This window comes from Eucyclogobius newberryi, unplaced genomic scaffold, assembly GCF_026437365.1.
Source record: "Eucyclogobius newberryi isolate DKJ021-1_F unplaced genomic scaffold, fEucNew1.0.hap1 SCAF_19, whole genome shotgun sequence".
In the NCBI taxonomy this organism is placed as follows: Eukaryota; Metazoa; Chordata; class Actinopteri; order Gobiiformes; family Gobiidae; genus Eucyclogobius; species Eucyclogobius newberryi.
The window spans coordinates 22,879,711-22,894,145 of record NW_027315823.1 but is presented as its reverse complement, the minus strand read 5'-3'; the positions used below and the strand labels follow the sequence as shown (position 1 = coordinate 22,894,145).

Sequence of the window (14,435 nt, the reverse complement as noted above, 5' to 3'; positions counted from 1 at the left end):
CTCTCTCTCTCTCTCTCCCACACTCTCCCTCTCTCTCTCCCTCTCTCTCTCTCTCTCTCTCCCACTCTCTCTCTCTCTCTCTCTCTCTCTCTCTCTCTCCCACACTCTCCCTCTCTCTCTCCCTCCCTCTCTCTCTCTCTCTCTCTCTCTCTCTCTCTCTCTCTCTCCCTCTCTCTCGCTCGACTGGCTCCGTAACAAAAGCCTAAAGAATAAAGCGTAAAGAATTCCGCAGACACTCATAATGCCCAAATACATTTAAATGGGGAAAAGTACAAAAGTCTGAGGAATAAAGTCTGGCGGTAATGCAACACTCGGATGCCAACCGCCATAAAACAACAACAACAACAACAACTAATACTTTTGAAAATTCTGCGATCGTAATGAGGTATAACTTGTTGAAATCGGTTAAATCGTTAAGGAGTTGAAACGGGCTAAATGGAAAATCATGGAAAATATAATAATAATAAAAAATTGTGACATCACTCACAATACACAGAAGATGAACATATAGTGCCTGCGTGACATCACGCACACACTCAAATAGCTTTCCCTGTGATACATCCATATACACATTATTCACTAAAACAAACATTGTAGGTTACATAACAGAACAGAACAAAACATGCGATATTACAACATAATAATAGAGCATTGTGCGTTCGCCAACAGGGGGAGCACTCGGGCCGTTTCCATTTCCCAGAGCACCATTATTTGCCAGGCTTTTCCCCCCTTCTCTCTCTCTCTCATGATACAGACCGCTATTCTTAGAGCTGGGAGCCAGAGCAGAAAACCGGTGGCCTTATAAAAAGACGAGTGGAGCCACAAGGACGCACAAGTCAAGGAGAAGCGTCGCGTGAACGGGACTGTTCGGATGAGAGCGCAGCGCGTTTGGACCGCCGCGTGAGGTAAGACCAACTACAATAAACTTCTGTTATCACGCACAAAGCCCGCATCAACATCACCTCTTTGGACTGTAATCAAATGTTTTACCTTTGTTATAACATTAAACACATGGTTGCCTTTCCTCTGCATTTTAAACGTAGCTTATTGAAGTTTTTCATGCATATTGATGCTTATTCCCTTATCCCACGTGGTGCGCTGGGAATGCAATGAAACTTGCCATCTGGAATCAGCCTTGAACATAATGAGGATTTCTATTTTATTTTCACTATTCAATGACATTTGAAGTAAAAGCCTGTGTCAGCTTTTTTGTTTTGTTTACAGCCTACTTCTTGCCTTAAAAATTGTAATGTGAAAAAGCAAGCAACAGCCCCTGAGTACAATTGAGAAGAACACTGGTCTAAACTCATGCTTTGTGCAAGATGTTCATGAGAATTGCAAGGTTAATAGTGGTTGTTGTTGTTGTTGTTATTACATGGAAGTGTTTAATTTGGCACGCGCATATCTCCAAAATCCTAATCCATTATGCCTTGGAGCGGCTCCTCCTGATGCCACATTGCTCTAGGGACTGATACGAGCTGTACTATATTGTTTTGGTGGCCTCGGAGCTGTGCCATGATAGAAGTTGGCTCCAGCGTGTTGCTGACCACAGCTCTGGGTGGTCTCCTGCTGGGGGCTGTGCTGTTGCTCCTCTGCTACTTTACATGCAGACTGGCAGCCGCACTACCTTTGAGTGGACCGGGTCGTTTCTGAACTCAAACTGAGCACACCAAGGGTAAAAAAAAAACTTTTGAAATAATATTGTTGAATTGACTTGCGGTCCCGAAAGCAGATTGACTTTTATTTTGATTTGGTTACTTGGTATTCTTGTAAAACAGGATCAGTGCCTTCGAAAGGTCTCAAATTGCTTAGTGTTTCGTTCATTTTCATTCATGTTAATTTCTTTCAATTTGTGTAGATTGATGCGTGAGAACTTACCACCTTTACATAAAACATTTAGATTAAGTAGGTAAATGGTTGTACAGAGTTTTAGATTCTTCCTCCGCGTGTTCTTAGCTATAGCCAGGTTTTATCAACCCTCCATTATTAATCGGCTTTGTTATGGCCATTAAACCTCTCAGTGCTGTGCGGCTCAATCCAATTAAAATGACCTTGAGTATAAGTGGTGAAGAATAGACGAGAGTGTGGATAATTACCCCCCCCCAGCTACAATATAAAGTGTTTATTGACATACGAGAAACATGAACAACACAAATGTTCAGAAATGGATGCAGTTTTGGGGCCTCTGGCTGAAGGCTCCCGGGCCTCGATACCCCCATCTAGGAGATAAATAGGAGGAAGCAGGAAGGGGCGTGAAAGGGGTGTGGTCCTGCTCTTGAACTTAAGATATAAAAAACATCATTAAAAGCTCGCCTGACTTGAACCCATCCTGTCTCCTCTTGTGACTACTTACATTCACAGCAAGACCTCAATCTCAACTCGAGTGAATCAAGCTTGTGTTTTTTTTCTTCTTTTTGCTGCAAAGACAGGCTGAACGATACAGATTTAAAAGGTTGGTAAAGCCAAGGCACTTTTTCTTCTTTTGCTTTTGGCTGTTACCTTCACGGGTCACCACAAATCCTCTGTCGCTCCATTTAACAGTTTCCTCTCTGTATCCTCGTCTTCCACACCAACTGCATTCAAGTCCTCTTTTACGACATCTATAAATCTCCTCTTTGATCCTCCTGTAGACCCCCTGCCGCACTGCCCCGCCCTCACCAGCCTGCATTATACCCCTTGAGTTATATTACAACTTTTAACAATTTTAAACGCTGTCTTCACAATGTTCAAAATGACAAAATCAAGTCAACCATTAAGTATTTTCAATGATTAACTAATTCCAGACTGACGCTTTTACTCTTTAAAGCAAAAATAAACAATGTATTAATTTGTATTTCAAATGATGGAAAAATACACATTTCTATGCACAAAACTGTTCTTGAGTTGCACAATAAAATGTGGGTGCAGTATAGTTTCACATCCCATAAACCTGACTGTGACTGAAAATGCTGAGGCTTTTCCATTTTCCACTTGGCTCAGTCGCCAAGTCATTTTATCTCTGCAAAATCCCAAAACGGTTCAGCATTATCTGGCTGTTAGTTTTATTCAGAAAGTTCATAATGTTAGGGACAAAATAGAGGATGTTAGACTCAATATGTTGTTGTTGGTCATGGTCTTAATGATGAATAATAGCATTGGGATGTTTCTTCTCACATGAATCATTACACTATAAACTTTTATATTGGAACGTCCATTTCTGCTCGTTTCATAAATGGTTGTAAAACTCCCAGGAGCTTGTTACATATATTTTATGTGTGTACATTTACGCAGCTTGAAGAACACACAGTGCCTGTAGCAACAATGTTATGCCAAAAACTCTATTTAGAATAATTGTAGTGTAGGAGCCATTTGAACCGCCCTGCAGAAGTGCACCGCCAGCCTCTATGGGGCACTGTTGGGTGTGGAAGCCTCATGCATAAAGGGCAGAGGAATATGATTGTCTGTGGAGTTGTAGAAGATGAATTTCTCATTTACGATTGTCAGCCATCCAACTTGTCTGATTGAACATTAAAACCTGGTCAAACATTGTGGAAACCATGATAGAACAAAGGGTTTTGTGTTGTTATGTTTGCGAAATGTGAACAATATGTAAAAAATACAAGACTGTAAATGGTACTTGGTCAGTTATTGGCCCCTTTCATGTTGTGCTACTTGTTTATGCTCCTGGCCCAAACTATTAAGGTCGGCACTAGATCATAAGTTCATAACTCACGGAAGTGATGAATTCCAGTATGCCGGCGACGGAAGTCTGACGGAAGAACTTCACACTTCTAAACAACGGAAAACTTGAACTGAAAGTAAGTCAGATTTGATGGCGGACGCAAACAACAACAACGAAGACTCACAGTCACGACTGTGCATATTTCAAATGAAGAAAACATATAAAGCTCCAAAAGCAACTCCTATTCTTATTGATGAAGATGTAGATGCTGTTTATTTGTCTGAAATGTAATGTGATTCTGTTGCATTTAATTTAATGGCAGTCCTTATGTATGTATATATATATATATATATATATATATATATAATGTAACTTCAGTTCTCAGGCCTTTTTCATTGTTTATGTAAGTATATGTAACTTCAGTTCTCATTAGTAACGATTTTAAATTGTGCCTTGATAATCTACCATTTTAGATTATTCATTAAGACCCTAGACAAATCACAAATGTTAGCAAATCAGCTCGTGTCACCAAGAGCCTCCTCACTTTTCTCAATGAATGGTGATTTTATAACAATAAAAACAGGGGATCATTGTTCAAATTAAATCGAAATCCTGGTTGTTGACTTCCGTCGCCGCCATATTGGAATTCGTCACTTCATAACTGGAATTTGTCACTTATTCGTTATGAACTTATGATCTAGTGCCGACCAAACTATTAAGGGGCCGGTGTAGCAGCCATTTGGACTGCGCTTCATAAGTGCACCTCCAGCCTCTATGGGGCACTCACTGTGGGGTAGTTGTTGGGTGTGGAAACCCCAGGTATAAAGAGGGCAGGAAATTGGCAACAGCATATTATATTTGATTAATGTAGTTCCATGTGTTATTGTGTACGACGGAGTATAAGGGCCAACCCCCCAAAAAAGAATGCGGGGCACTACGAGAATAAAGTAATTAATTAATGATTTTTTTCTCGTTAATTAATGAGAATAATGTAATTAATTAACGAGAATAATGTCATTAATTACTGACTTTATTCTCGTTAAATAACGAGAAAAATTTAAAGAGAATAAAGGCAGATACGCGGTTCACTTTCAGCACCATGTTACGGGCTCCCCCCCAGTGTTGCATAATGGTGCAGTCCAGTGACAGCTCTGTTTTGTATGGACTGTGTTTAAAGCTCTGAAGCCGATCTGCACTGAGTCAAATGCATCTGTGGAGTCTTCATTCTACAAACACGCCACCACCAGGACGTAAATGGCGCTTGGTTAAAAGAGAATACAAAAGCCCACAATAGATGTCGATTTTTACTGTCGTGATCACATGCAATGGTATTTATGTATTTATTTATTTGTCTATGGGAGTTTTTATTTATAGGAGATCTTCTACTGAAAGTGTTTTTCAGACTTCCTATAAGTGATCTGTTCTTCTGTATCTACCTCTGTATCTACCTGCGTTGCACCAATGAAATTTCCCCATGTGGGACAATAAAGGAATATCTTATCTTATCTTATCTTTATGATGCAGGTCTTTTAGACATCACAAACAATCATTTCCCCGGTGCAGTGTCCCCATGTCAGGTCCTGGACCTGTAAAATGACGTAATCCGGTGTTGGTGCTTGCGTGTGTTGGAGCTCATGCCATGATGTATGGATGATGTATGGATGATGTATGGATGTTGTATGGATGATGTATGGATGATGTATGGATGATGTATGGATGATGTATGGATGATGTATGGATGATGTATGGATGATGTATGGATGATGTATGGATGATGTGTGTGCGTAAAACATATCGCTTTTTGGCAGGGCCAAACACGATCCGGGCGTCAGGAGGAGCTGAGTGGAAGTGCAGACGGATGTTTTGGGTTCTGTGTGTTTTACTGAGTTTGTCCAAGGGATCACAAAAGTTTAGAATCCGGGCATAAAACTTAAGTGCACACAATGAGCACGTGAGAATAGTGGACAATCAACTTAGAGGAGCAGAGAACGTGTGAATATAAGACCGAGGCTGCTCCACCTGTCTCCGGGCGGCTGTGGCACGGAGCACGGCTGCTGTTGTTGTTGTTGTTGTTGTTGTTGTTGTTTTAAGGCGGTTGGCATCCAAGTGTTGCATTACCGCCAGACTTTATTCCTCAGACTTTGTCGTAGTCCTCAGCTGTTTGAGCCCACGGTGAAACACTTTAACATCTATTTCAGGCTTTTATGCAGTTCTAAACTGTCAGCTCATCCAAGCCCGTTCTTTTGCGTCCTGACCGTGGTGCTGAAAGTGCTCACGTCACTTTGAATCGGCCCCTAAACTACGACTTTTTTCTCATTAATTAAGGAGCTTTTTTCTCATTAATTAAGGAGCTTTTTTCTCATTAATTAATTACTTTTTTCTCATTATTTAATGACTTTTTTCTCGTTATTCTCGTAGTGCAGCGCATTTTTATTTTTTTTTGGTTGGCCCTTATACTCCGTCGTAATTGTGGCAAAGGTGAGCCAAATAAATATAATTGAACTACCCCACTGGACTATTTGTGGTTGCTTTGGAAGACAGATGTGCTTAAAGACTTCTGGATACCTTCAACCAGTAGTGGCTGTTTTGGTTTAGCTTTGACTCTTAATAGATTGTCTTGCTATGTTTTATTTTAATCAGGCCACCAACAGGATTATTGTGATAGTCTTCTTCCTGGCAAAAAAAAAAAAAAAAAAGTCTTATTCTCACATTTTGATTTGTCCCTTTCCCCTCTTGTCAGAGCAGAACAATTTATTTTCATCATATATTGATTTGTTTATTGATTTGTCTAGTTTTAGTTTTTGGATGGGATTCACTCCGTATGTTCTAGAGATGAACAGGACTTTCGGCTGCTCGTCTACATGCTGTGCTGTATAATGTGAATCAGGAAATGGCCTTTCATTTCAAACCTGCTTAAAGTGCCTATGACAGATCGGACGACTCACTGAACTAGGAGTTAAGGAGTTAAGATAAATATATTTCGAATTTTGCTACAAATGATAAAAGTCTTATCACAGCACATTTAGTTAGTTTTATAATTTCACTTACTGATTGTAATTGACATCGCACAAAGAAATTACCCAGCAACCACTGGGCAAAAACTCATCTAATGTCACAATTTATAAGATCATCTTTTTATTTTCTACAGATTTTTCAAAATTTTCTCCACAAATATCAACTGGTGTAAAACTACACGAGAATAAAACAAAATAAAGTCAAAATTTGAAAATTGTAAAAACCGTGCATACACACTTTAAGACGACTGTCACTGTTTAAACACAAAAAAATGTCACAATTGACATAGTGACAATCCGGTGTTCTTTGTTTATTCCAGCAACTCCTTGACGACATACAGGCCTCATCATCTTCTCTGAGTGCCATGTTATGGGCATTTAAGACACATTCTCACAGAGACAACACCATGAAGGTTGCAGTCCTGCTCATAATCTGCTCCGCGCTCATCTCCGGGAGTCTGGGGAAACCACTGTTTCCAGGTAAGAAAGCATACTCTGCACATTCACATGTATAAGATAGAGCTGTCCAAAGTATCTAGACAGATACTAATCCATGCTGAAACTAGATTATAATTTCAACTAGTATTATTGCTCATTGCTAGCTCATTGTACTCAAATGCACTTTTTAAAGAAAGCAATTCAAATTTCCACAATGAAGGTTAGATTTAAATAAATTCTAAAAATACAAATAGTGTTGTGTGAAAATGAATGATAGTGGTCCACCAATGTTTTGTCATGACTAATATGTTAAGTCTGTTTTGATATCTTTGAGATTGACTTGACTGAGTCTGAAAGTCAATCAGCTTTTACTAACCAAGAGGATTTACCTCATGCTCCATTTAGTGAGGCTGCTGAGTACATGGCAAAACAGTAAATTGTAAGCCTTCACTGGCAGCAATTATAGGCTTGGCTGATTGAGCAGACGACTGAGCAGATACCATATGTTACAGTATGTTTAACAATCATTACGGAGCCATTACAAGCTGCTGTTAAAACCACCCTGGCACACTCCCTTGGAAAGACACCCACAGTCCATTTGACCACATGGGATTCTGTGTAACATCCACACACTACAGCAACGTTTTATAGAGAGACTGAAGTTCAAACGCACTTTTACTTTTGGCTCAGTTACAAAACATGAACATAAAAAACAAAAAACAAATAAGTTTAATGCCTAAACGCGTTTTTGTGTTATATTCTGATGCACAGAGCGAGAAAAGGATCCGAAGTTTTGGAATACGTGGGCTCAAAAGACTCTGAAGAACGCTCTGACACTGCAAGACCTCAACAAAAAACAAGCAAAGAATCTTATCTTGTTCCTCGGAGATGGTGAGCTTAACGCCTTTTGAGCTGACCCAGATGTACTCTGAATTGCTAATAGTAAAACAGCATTATTATTATATTGAAACAAAGTACAAGCCATTAACGCTAGTCCAGTGTGTGTATGAAGTATTTAAGGCAGAGCTAGAAATTGATTTTTAAAAATCCGTTGACATTGACATTTTGTAAAAGATTAACATTAAAAACTATATAACATCATGACGATTTTTAGAGCAAAATCAAGGCACTTCAGTCAATGCAATAATGTACAATACATTTAATTCATTAAGCATACTTGAGGAATGTTAATAAAACTGAACAATGAAGGATCATATCTCACTAAAATGTGATATTGTGATATTTCTAGTTGTAATGTGTGTATTGCAGTAAAAAGTGCAATAGTGCAGTAATACTTGTGGTTACACTATCTGTCAATCAGCTTTACCTAAAAATGTTTAGATACTCAGATGATTAGATCATTTTGTGCAGCTTTATTTCTGTTTCGTACGCAGAAACTGTGTGAATAAACCGTGCCAAGCTCATGTTTATGTTGGAGCAGCTCACTGGTCACACAATAACTTTGATCCTCCATTGGGCCTCTGCTCTCTTTTTGGATCCTACACCAGAGCACTGCCCTGTTCTGTGCTTTGGCAACTCTGAAGTTCACACAGTTTGAGAAGTAATTGGCTCATTTGTTAATTTTTAACAGGAATATGACACTTATGCCACGTTATGTTTGGAAAAGACTCTAGCTGCCCCATCAAACTGTTTTTCTTTCCGTAACCCACATTTCTGCTTAACACGCACTGAAGACATGGAGGTTATCTAGCATTTTATTAGGCAGCACCCTGGGGCTAAATAATACAATGACCCAAATTTCCTTTCCAAGTGGAGCGCAGACATGGCACGCAATGCAAACAAGGGGGAACGACACATTTTAAAAATTGTTATTACATCTCCTGAAATAATGTCTCTGTTTAGTTGTGTTTATAGTTATAAAGTCTGTTATACTGTATGCAAATGTTGTATATGCAGTTATTTAAAGCTTGTTTTAATACAGTTCTGACATACTATATTGTTATGTTATTGTGGTTGTACAGTCATAACAGAAGACCTGTTTTTGTGCCTAGGCATGGGTATTCCTACTGTGACCGCGGCTCGGATCCTAAAGGGCCAGCTCAGTGGACAGAGTGGAGAGGAGACTGTGCTGGAAATGGACAAGTTCCCCTTTCTATCTTTGGCTAAGGTTTGACCTGGTTATTTTTATGTATTTATTTTTGAGACACATGGGACAATTTACCTGCTTTGACCCCACATTTGCGCTCACAAAGTCACATTCATACTGACATGGACAATGGAGGATGTTTCCCTCTGGGTTCCCACTGATAAGGTTATAAATGATTCATTTGGTGAAGAGGAATGTGAATGATACCACCGACTGACCTCCTTGGGGGGATGGATTTCCAGATCTGATGTGTTGGAATATGTGTACAATTTGCGTCTGGTCGTCAGGTGAGCTGTCAGCAACCGCCATGAGTCCCCTGTGGTGTATTCCGATGATGACGATGAAAATGACAAGTGTGTTGTGTTTGCTGTTAAAAATAAGTTCTGTTTCATATTGACAAAAATAGTCAGCATTTACCACACAGATAGTCTCTGCTAAATAGACCGTTCAAACTAAATGGCAGAACCTAAACTGACCCCATTTACCTGTATGAAATAAATAATCCTAGTTCATAATAATGTCTGTCATCTTTGTAATGACCTTTCTTGGGAACTCTAATGAAAAAATGTCACCACGAGTATTTTTTGTATATTGACTAAAAGTGCTGATGTGTTTTGGCAGACGTATAACACCAATGCACAGGTTCCTGACAGTGCGGGGACAGCCACGGCGTATCTGTGTGGAGTCAAAGCCAACGAGGGAACTGTCGGAGTGAGCGCCGCCGCAGTCCGCTCCCAGTGCAATACAACAGAGGGCAATGAGGTCACATCCATCCTCAAATGGGCCAAGGATGCAGGTAGAACAGCACCCAGCGCCATCACCCGGCCATTTTACCCTTCATTTATTCCACCATGGAGCAATAAATCATAATTTTCCAGCTGTATGTAAGGTGAATTTTTATAAATGTGTGAGAAGAAATGTATGTTGCACTAACGCGACGAGGGAGCAGAGTGTATACTTGGGTGATCTTGATCCATTTTCCCATTATGTTACGGTAATAGTTGTCTGAAGAAAGCTTGCATTTTCAGTTTTTTTTTTTTTTTTTTTTTACATGTAGTCTAATTATTTAAAGGTGATACATGAAGGAGGGCAGGGTCAGATGTGTTATTTGTGTGCCTGCGTGTGTGTGGGAGGGAGGGAGGGTGTTTTCAGAGATCATAGATAATAGGAAATCCAATCATTCCACAGGGAACAGCACAGGCAGAAAGCTGTGCTGCTGATCTAGTGAAATAAAAATGGTTGAGGGTTTTGGTGTTGCTGGGTGTTTGGTAAGATTATGTTATTATTGCTATATACTCAAACAGCAGCTCTAAATACTGGTGTAAGACTAAATGTTTTATTTTATTTGTGCAAAGGGGCACCATAGGCTTCTGTGCCAGAATAAATCGAGTCTTTGATTTTGGTGTGCGAGTGTCACATTCACTGTATAGGTTTTACTGTCTCACTTTGATAAAGATAAGACTGGAACATGGGGGCTGTTCGTTCCCACAGTAATGTGGAGGAAGTTAAATTGTGTCCTGTTTGCTTCTGAGATAAATCCATTAAATAATGAGGACAGCTATGACATAAACCTTCACCATGTACTAATGTACACGTTAAAATGCCAATGCCAATATATATTGAGTTTTAAGTTACTGGTTGACATATTGTCTACTTTCTAGCCTGATCAATAAAATGTGTCCATTACAGGAAAGTCGGTGGGAATTGTGACAACCACTCGCGTCAACCATGCCACCCCCAGTGCTTCGTATGCTCACAGTGTGGACAGAGACTGGTACTCGGACAATGAGATGCCATCTGAAGCCCTGCAGGCCGGTTGCAAGGATATTGCCAGACAGTTGTTTGAAAACATTCCTAACATTGATGTAAGTGAAGAGAAATACGCCATACGTCATATCATCATTCTGTCGAAAAGGTGACATCCATTTTAGCTGGATCATGGCAGCTGCTTGTAGCTAGAATAACTAGAATAATTTGTCTTTATGCATATGTTAATGATTTAATTTGGACATGGCTAATGCGTCAGAGCAGAAAACACTGTCAGTAGTTTCAAATCCGCATATGTCATAACATTGTGGCCTTTTGGTGTAAATGTAAAATCTTCCACTCTAGGTCATCATGGGCGGAGGACGAAAATATATGTTCCCCAAAAACCAGTCAGATATTGAATACCCCAATGTTGCAAAGCACAGTGGCACACGGAAAGACAGCAGAAACCTGGTGCAGCAGTGGATCGACCAAACGCAGAACAAGGTTTCATCCCTGACTTTTTTTCTTTCTTGACAAATGGATTTACATTTTTTGGAGTTCAAAGAGTACAAAATTCTGCTTTCCTCTCATTCTTTAGAAAGGCCATTACGTGTGGAACAAAAATCAACTCTTATCACTAAACCCTACCAACGTGGAATACCTACTCGGTGCGTGTACATTGCAAGCTTAATTTTAGAAATATCATTGAAGTGTAAATGAGGAACAGTGTGTTTTTGGATTGGCTTCAGGCTTTTTCCAGCTCATTATAATATACTGAACTGTGGCGCCTTCAATGTCAGGTCTCTTTGAACCTGGGGATTTGATGTATGATTTGGAGAGGAACACGGAGACCGATCCTTCACTCACAGAAATGGTGGATGTGGCAATCAAAATCCTAAGGAAAAACCCAAATGGATTTTACCTGCTTGTGGAAGGTGTGTAAAACTTTATATAGCTACTTCAGTACTGACTGTGTTGGGAACTGAATACATGTACCAAAAATACAATCTCAGAATATATATTTTGTGTATTCCAGTACAGTTACGCTTTCTATTGGTGGTATTCAGAAAACTTTTGGTATTTGATCATGACATTTAGACTGAATTAGTGAGAAAAATAGGAGACACGGCTCTTATAGTGCAATTTTTCCTTTTCCTTCCCCAGTCCGTGATGAAGGTTCTCTTATAGCAGCGGAACAAACAGTGAAGCAAAAAGTATTCCAAGTACTCAGAGTCTTCCCATCACTGATTATTAATACTGTACACTATTTTACTGTTTCTTTTGATTTTGACTGCCATAATTTGAGTAGCATCGTGTACAAGAAACATTACTGGACCAAAACAACCTAAGATAAAAGCACAGGATTTGGTTTGAAAAATAAAACAACCTCTGATAAAACATTTGCCAATCAATACAACATTGATTAATTTCCAATCAGGAGGGCGTATTGACCATGGGCATCATGAGGGCAAAGCTAAACAAGCCCTACACGAGGCAGTGGAAATGGACCGCGCAATCGGCAGAGCTGATCTTCTGACCAGCGTCCACGACACAATGACCGTCGTCACCGCAGACCACTCTCACGTCTTTAACTTTGGAGGCTACACTACGCGAGGAAACACAATCTTTGGTGTGTAATTACTCTGGTGTACGAGCGGAGGTTGTGTGGCTGGTTGATAAGAAACCAAACTAATCTTTCTTCATTTCAGGTCTGGCTCCCATGGTCAGCGACATCGATCAGAAGCCTTTCACCGCTATCTTGTACGGGAATGGACCGGGTTTTAAAATTGTGAATGGTGCAAGAGAAAATGTCTCCACTATTGACTACCGTAAGTCACTCTACCTCACAGAATAAGAGAATATTTCAGTTCAATGTTTTGAGTTGATTTTTATTGTAAAAACTTGTAATGAAAAGTAAATACCGGTACATGAAAACAGAACAAAGATACAGGTCGGATTCTTATCTGGCAAGTGGTCCATTCTGGGGTAAATGCTGCATCCTATTGGTCACAAAACCACACCATTTTAACTCAATACAATAACTTATAATCTTCTTTGCCACATGCTCGTGTATATGTACATGTGCATTATGATAACGCTTTCTGCTAACTGTAGCTGCTACTGCTTTGAGAAGAATTGGTGTGTTCATGATACTTCAATTTAAATCTATTTTGATCAGGAATAAGCTCGATCCTCCATACCCATTTTCATACAAAAAGCATCGTAATAGATGATACTTTTCAATTCACAATAATAGTACTTTCTTCAAGTTACCATTGTGGCTTATACAAGACCTGATAAAGCTCAAGTTCATCCAAAGCTGTTCAGGAAACGTTCAATTTGTTCATGTTTATGTGACTTTCAGTATCGATACCAGTTCAAATGAGTATCTTAATTTTTAATACCAGTTTTAGTATTGATCAGATTTTTCGTACTTTTTCAGACATCCCTGCAACTTATTTGTTTTAACTTGTTAGTGACTCGTGAGATGTATTTCCCTTTTAAATACAGCCCACCACAAAGAAATAAGATAAGTATATTTATTGTAACTGGAGACGAGATGAACTTCACCAAAATAAACCCAGTCTGGTGGCGTCAGTTATTTGATCAGTTTAATTTTTTGGATCATTCCTGGCCGAGTAACAACATCTCCGTCGTGCATTTACCGGTACTGTAGTGCATCAACTGTCTCAGGTATTTTTTACATACTGAAGTCCATATCGCTGTGTGTTTCAGAGGATAATAACTACCAGGCTCAATCGGCGGTCCCCTTGAATATGGAGACGCACGGAGGGGAGGACGTGGCAGTGTTTGCGAAAGGTCCTCTGGCTCACTTGCTCCACGGCGTCAATGAGCAGAACTACATCCCTCACGTCATGGCATACGCCGCCTGCATCGGGCAAAACAGAGACCACTGTTCGGGGAAAAATAAGGCTGGACATTTGCACTCCACATTTGCCAGTGTTGTATCTCTCCTCACAATTGGCCGACTGATCTGCTGACCCTCATTGCTACAAGATATTTTTAATCCCCCTTTTAACAAAGCATATTGTGTCACGCATTGGGATCATTTGCTAACTATTTAAAATAATCAATAAATGAAGAACTTGTGTAGTTACTGCACTATGTATAGAGTGACCAGACGTCCCTATTTACCCGGGACAGTCCCAGTTTGGAGTCCTGCGTCCCACGTCCCAGCAGATGTGTCCAAAACCATTGATTTGTCCCAGTTTTATACAAGACATGTCGCAGTTGTCTTGGTTTTTGACCACTGTGAGCCCCACCAACAGTAAAGAGGAGAATATATTGTTGCTTCTTTAGCCAAAATAGAGAAAATCTGGCTTTAGAATAACCAGAACACAAAAGTCTCTCAGATTACAAGACACTGACATACATTGACTCACAATCGGCCGTGAAAGAGGTGTGAATGAGCCCTGAATGGACCAAGGGCATAAACATGTAATTA

At 39.8% G+C, this 14,435-nt stretch overlaps 1 protein-coding gene across 2 annotated transcripts; it reads left to right on the top strand.

Annotated features, from left to right (window-relative positions):
* The first annotated feature begins 745 nt into the window (after positions 1-745).
* Positions 746-14,029, top strand: alpl (alkaline phosphatase, biomineralization associated). 2 transcript variants are annotated; one of them, XM_072452187.1, is made up of 12 exons: positions 746-905; positions 6,996-7,155; positions 7,885-8,004; positions 9,126-9,241; positions 9,842-10,016; positions 10,910-11,085; positions 11,333-11,473; positions 11,568-11,637; positions 11,770-11,904; positions 12,408-12,599; positions 12,679-12,798; positions 13,706-14,029. In XM_072452187.1, exons 2-12 carry the CDS (start codon positions 7,041-7,043, stop codon positions 13,969-13,971), a joined length of 1,626 nt encoding a protein of 541 aa, XP_072308288.1. In that variant the 5' UTR covers positions 746-905; positions 6,996-7,040; the 3' UTR covers positions 13,972-14,029. The 2 variants fall into 2 exon arrangements, with proteins under 2 accessions (XP_072308288.1, XP_072308289.1); XM_072452188.1 differs by lacking the exon at positions 746-905 and adding an exon at positions 1,528-1,675.
* The last annotated feature ends 406 nt before the right edge of the window (positions 14,030-14,435 follow it).